Raw genomic sequence first — 6,245 nt, forward strand, 5'->3', positions numbered from 1 at the left:
CAAATTAAAGCTGTCTTGTTATTCCAGAAATGAGAGTAAAGACTTTATATGAGAAGATGAGTTAAAGTGTAATGTTCCTCATTTGAGTCTTTGCTATCATTCTGATTTCTTATTAATTCTAGGGTTTAATTATGCAGAACGGTATTTAATTTTTATTATGCAGGTTTTACAATCATGTTTTGAGAAAAAAGAAAATCCTGGATTTATTATTTCAGTGAGAATTTATTTTTATATAATGTCACACATTTGCAGCTTCATAATTGAAATGATAATTTTCTTTATTACATGTAATAATAACTGAATATCAAACAAGCAATTTGAATAACTTACCTTAAATTATAAAACCTTTTCCTTTTTAATTGGCTTTTTCATAACATTGTGATTTGAAATACAAACAGATGTTAAAATATTTTTTGTACATATATCTATTAATAATTGCCTTCTCCAAAAACAGCATTATTGGAAGCTGAAGTGGAAAATACAGAGCGTTAACAGCTTCTTTATGGTACATTACACAGTTTACAAACTCACACCAGGGAAACTACTCTTGAAACAGGTCATTTATATTGTGCATTGAAATTATGAATAGGTAATCCAGACTTACTGAGGATGAACACAACTTATCAGACAAACCATGCTTTTATTTTGAAGGGTTTGTGAGTAATAGGACTTGATTGACATCTGCTGAGTTTGTTATAATTCTGCAGCTCAAAACAACACAATGCAATTAAGATACAAAACTGAGTGTCAACAAAAGACTCATGTATGTCATCACTCAAACATGAAGCTAAATTAAAGCGGCAGAAAACAAGATAAGTGAGAAAGACAAACGAGGATAAAATTGATCCCCAGATGCACCAGTCATGACTTTCACTGTCCTTTAGGATCTCAGCTGCAGTGAAGATTGACCCAAATGACCTTTGTGTGTGTGTTATGATCTCAACACGAGACTCGTCAGCAGTTTGTTCATTAACCCACACACTCTGCACTTTGTGAGAGATAATATCAAATAATAGGAAACCGCACACTCGGAAACAGAGCTGACCCAACGCAAACGGCCTCATGTAAACACACACTGGGTTTTCAAAGTGATGACACGCTGCGGGCGCTTTAGGACACATCAACAGTTTTAACCTGGAGCTTGAAATTCTAATGATGCAGAACTGTTTAATGTCATGATCCTTCCCCTGTTCCCCCATTTCACACTTTTATTTTTTTACTTTGTTCTTGTATCAATAGGGTTTTGTTGTCACTTTGTAGGTTGACTAGCTTCTTGTCTAGTTTCCTAGTTCTCCCACTAAACATTGTTTTATTTGTAAATCACATGTGTCTGCTGTTATAATTGGGTCCATTCAAACACCCACCCCTCAATGTTTAATGACAGATGAACTGGTTTAGAACCAGATTATTGTGCTGATGTGAGCTGGATTCCTGTTACTGGAACCTGCCAGATGACGTGATGCACAGGCTTTGTCTACGTGCATAAGCAGATACAATCTACATGTAGAGATATAGTGAGCTGTAGCTGAATACAATAAATAAATAAACGCTGAAGGTTAACAGTTTATCCTGCAGCCAAGATATGATTCAATACCATTTATAGTATATTATTCTTGTCGCTTTTTCCTATTTGCTCATGTTCCAGTGGAAATATTGGATCAGGCGCTTTTCGTCCTTTACCGACAGGGGGCAGCAGCAGCCAATTGCAAAAAATATTCTCACGAAGAAGAAAACAACGGAAATGACGTAGGTGCAGAATCAAAACAGTAGAAACAGTTCCGCACAAAAGGCTGAAAAAATGCAATGGAAAATGTTACTACTAGTCTCAGGAATAAACTACATTATTTAGCCAACACCACTGGAGACTGGGGCGACGTTTTATCGGACTGTCAAGGAATGCGAACCAGCAGAAAGGAGCCATTTGGCTAGTTTATCCAGTAGCTGCAGCTGGTCCTCGCTAGCTAGCTGCTTAGCGTCCCCGGCTACAGAAAGTTGCTCCATGGCGATCAACGGGCTGAACATGACCATATATAGCCCGACCACAGAGCTCCCTCGGCGGTGAAATGTAAACGGTGACTCGCTCAGGAGGCTGCCAAAGGGCAAGCAAAAACAAACACAGCCTGGAAGAGAAAACATCAGTGCGCTAGCTTCATCATGGCATCTGACCAGATAATTGCCATCGTCGTGGATGATAAAATCTACGAGGTGAATAAAAAGAAGCTGATAGAGAAGAGCGATTACTTCCGTGCACTGTACAGCTCTGGGATGAGGGAGTCCACCGAGGACTCTGTGCAGCTGCAGGGGCTCAGTGTCTCTGGTCTGGAGCTGGTCCTTGAATTCATAAATACTTCCAAGGTTCAGGTTGCGAACGAGACTCTGGAGGACCTGATTGAGACTGCCTCCTTCTTACAGGTCACCTCCATCCTTAAGCTTCTGACCTCTGAGATCCGGCTGGACAACTGCGTGGATCTGTTCAGCCTCTCTGAAGTTTATGGGACTCATGATCTACGCAATGCTTGCCTCAAATACATGAGCTGCTACTATCATCCAATGCTGAGGCAGCCTGAGTTCAGCAGCCTGCCCTCTGCTGTCAGGGACCAAGTCAGGGAGATGCGCATGAAAGGCACAGCCACCCTAGTAGCCATCGGAGACTTCACTTGCCTCTCCCTAGATGTGCCTGATCAGGATGAACCCTGGTCCATGCTGAGGTATGTGGAGGTGGAGCAGCGCTGGAAGCCACTGGCAAACAACCTGCCTCCAGATATGATCAATGTCAGAGGATATGGATCTGCCGTCCTCGATAACTACCTGTTCATAGTCGGTGGATACAGGATGACAAGTCAGGAGATCTCTGCTGTGCACTGCTACAACCCTTGTAGGAATGAGTGGAACCAAGTGGCTCCGCTCAACCAGAAAAGGTGAGTCCTGATCTACAGTACTGTGCAAAAGTTTTAGATGTTCCATTCTCATCCTTAAGTGTGACTCTTTCCCTCTTCCTCAGGTCCAACTTCAAGCTGCTGGCAGCACAAGGGAAGCTCTACGCTGTAGGTGGCCAGTGTCTGGGCACGGTGGAGTGTTACAGTCCTGAGCAAGACTGGTGGACATGTGTGTCCTCGATGCCTAACCCTCTGGCAGAGTTTTCTGCCTGCGAGTGCCAGGGAATGATCTACGTCATGGGTGGATACACTGCAAGAGGTTGGTATAAGTAAGCTGTTATCAAAGACACAAGGGACTAAAGGGTTCTCACCTTTTTGGTTAAATCTCAAGCTATACAACACATGTTCAGATCATAGACTGGGTCATCTGGTTTGTTCCATTATTAATCAGTGTGCGCTCAAGTGGGTAGGAGATAGTGAGACATTTTTAAAAATAAGAGTTCAAGGTTATTAAGTTTATCCATTTAATTAATTAACTTAGAAAGAAACAAGTCCTTTAACTGTTGCTTGTTTGAGTTAACACGGTCTCCTTGTGTTTAATAGATAGGAACACAAATGTCCTCCGCTACTGCCCCACCTCTGACACCTGGACAGTGTTTCGCTCCTGTTCAGCTCACATTCGCAAGCAGCAGATGCTCTCGGTGGAGGACACCATCTACCTGGTGGGTGGCTACACTCACGAGCTGGAGGCGGGTCAGAGGCAGCGGCGGCCCAGCCAGACGGAGGACGTGCTGACAGTGCAGTCCTACAACGTCACCACGGGGGAGTGGATCCAGCTGAAGGAGAACACGTCCAAGTCGGGCCTGAACCTGACGTGCACGCTGCACAATGACGGCATCTACATCATGAGCCGGGACGTCAGCCTGCCCACCAGCCTGGAGCACCGTGTCTTTCTCAAATACAACATCTTCTCCGACGCCTGGGAGGCTTTCAGACACTTCCCGGCTCTGGGACAAAACATGCTGCTGTGTTCGCTTTACCTCCCCAGTGTGCTATGACTGAAAAAAAAAAAAAAAACTTCAGTAAACACTAACAGATAATGGAGCCCGTGCAGCATTAATATAGGCCAGTGTGTGGCTTGCTTGTTCTTGCACAGAATGGGGCTTTGTGGCATTAGTGTGAACAGTGTCTGATTGAATGCCTCGTGACCTCTGTGCCTAAGAAAATAAAAAAAGCACTACATTGTACATACTGCTGCAGATGCAAATACAAAAGCAACAATAACATGTATGACAGTGATGAAGCACCATGGCCCGCAGGTCAGCAGCGTCTGAACAGCTAGCTACAGTTTGCACTTTTCATGTATTGGCATTAACATAACATCCAAGTCAGAGCGGTAATCATCTGTTTCACTGTAAAATGTTTACTCAGCAAACATAAGTTAACAACACTAAAGACTGTTGTGATTTCCAAAATCCTCAAAAAACACTCTTAAGCATCAGGGTGAAAACTGTTAAGCATGTTGGACAATCTGTGCCGGATTTTTAATCAATTTTTCTAAATTATGACTCTGCAACAGTCATTCTGTTTTCTGTCTTAATGGTTAGAAGATTCATTTGGGATTCTAAAAGAAACCTTCAGAACAGTGATATATGTTGTTCAGTGACTTTCTGGGTTTTACAAACATTGGCAGATCATTATTCTTCCAGAGAAACTGACCACTACCACTGTGACTTGAAAAACTAAAACACAAGATAAACAAACTTGATTAAAAACATGCTTTCATATGTATGGGCCACAACATTCCTGATGTTTACACTCCAAGTATGGTACTGGCATACATGTTTATCTATAATTCCCTACAAACTTCAAATAACTCAGAAAACACATTTCTCTTACTTATGTATTGTAAATAGCAGATACTGGTGAAAATGGCTTTGGTTTTACACTGCCAGTTTAATGGGAATTAGAAGTTTGTTGATCCCTTGTTTGGGATGTGAAGTGGCTCAGAGGAAGCATCATGTGTTGTATTTCACACTTGTCTTATTTCCTGGAGAAACTCTAAGCAAAGCTTAAATCGCAGTTCCAGTAAATGAACTTTGCACATGTGCCTTCTGCAGCCTCAGTTCATAAGAACTTAATATAATGTAATAAAGCACAAAATGCAAAGCTTGGTTACATTTCCAGCAACTGACCAAAGCTGCGGTTTCATTTTTTCTCTCTGCTAAAGCAGATCTTGTTTTCATTAAGATACGTTTCCTTAAACAAAGTATGTGCAGATCTGAAAATAAGCCTCAAAGCAACATTTATGTTACAAACTCTTGACGTTTTGGTTAAATGCAGCAGTTAAAACGTTGGAATTGGTGGATTCTAAGCTTCTCTCTGCATTTTGCATTTGTTTGGAACTGAAGGTCTTGATAATAAAGACGATGTTCAGGGATTTGTGTTAATTTTCTATTTTTGGACTTTTTACACGGTGTTATTTTTCCATATTTGACTTGTTTGGTGTTAGTTTCATCCACACGTCCAAATAATCTGAGAGTATAGACAGTTCATGACATGGATAACCTGTGATGTGACATCTTACCAAAACATCATCTGCCTTGTTATCGACTGGGGGGTAAGTTCTGCCTCTGTAGATCAAATCGCTTCATTCTTTCTCAGGAAAACTTGGCACAAACAACCCAATCAATCTGCTGATGTTTCTAGGAACCCTGGGAGACGCCGGCTGGAGCTCCACATTACTTTGGCCTCTATAAGGAGTAAGGGAAGTTACACTCATCAGAGAGATGATGAACATGCAGCTTAGGTTCGATGGAGGAGTTGCGGGATGTGATTCGTTAGTATAAGTACAAGAGGTTTAAGCACAAACTGGTTTTCACTGCTATTCCTCAATGTCCCAAAAGTTTCCCACATGTCAAAAAGGTTTATCAGACACATGACTGCAGACATTAATAGATGTTATTGTCAGTTTACTATTTAAACTGGAATGTTTCCCATGTGATGTGAATGTAAGTGCTCCTGCAGAGAAGAAGAAGGAAATAACCTACCTGTAGTAGTGTTTATCCACACACACAGTTTTATTTTAAAGCTTTTCTGTTGCTTAATTCACCCACACAGGTGTTTTCACTTCATTTCAGTGATTACACCTTTTAGAGCTGTGTGGGTGTGAACAGACTCTGATTGATTGACACCTCACTCGCTGTTTAGGGGCCGGGAGAAGTGACTAAAACATTCTTCTTTGAGGAGGAGTTTGTGGACCTGTAATTTTTACAGCAGAAGAATCACAGGTTACTAAAAATAAAAAAAAAAGGCCCACTTATTATTTAAACCTGTGACAAGTCCAAAATAGAGAATAATCCATTCAGA

At 41.4% G+C, this 6,245-nt stretch overlaps 1 protein-coding gene across 1 annotated transcript; it reads left to right on the forward strand.

The window, feature by feature from the left end:
- Positions 1-367: 367 nt before the first annotated feature.
- On the forward strand, positions 368-3,959 carry klhl42 (kelch-like family, member 42). The gene is made up of 3 exons (XM_026362922.1): positions 368-2,918; positions 3,002-3,195; positions 3,480-3,959. Exons 1-3 carry the CDS (start codon positions 2,155-2,157, stop codon positions 3,932-3,934), a joined length of 1,413 nt encoding a protein of 470 aa, XP_026218707.1. The 5' UTR covers positions 368-2,154; the 3' UTR covers positions 3,935-3,959.
- Positions 3,960-6,245: the final 2,286 nt, after the last annotated feature.

The sequence above is a fragment of the Anabas testudineus genome, chromosome 23 (assembly GCF_900324465.2).
Source record: "Anabas testudineus chromosome 23, fAnaTes1.2, whole genome shotgun sequence".
NCBI lineage: Eukaryota > Metazoa > Chordata > Actinopteri > Anabantiformes > Anabantidae > Anabas > Anabas testudineus.

What these genes read in the sequence shown, in the direction of transcription:
- klhl42 (XM_026362922.1), top strand. Translation starts at nt 2,155, where the DNA reads ATGGCATCTGACCAGATAATTGCCATCGTCGTGGATGATAAAATCTAC. An exon ending in GCTCCGCTCAACCAGAAAAG is followed by an intron (nt 2,919 to 3,001) that starts GTGAGTCCTGAT and finishes CCTCTTCCTCAG; the next exon opens with GTCCAACTTCAAGCTGCTGG. An exon ending in GGGTGGATACACTGCAAGAG is followed by an intron (nt 3,196 to 3,479) that starts GTTGGTATAAGT and finishes TGTGTTTAATAG; the next exon opens with ATAGGAACACAAATGTCCTC.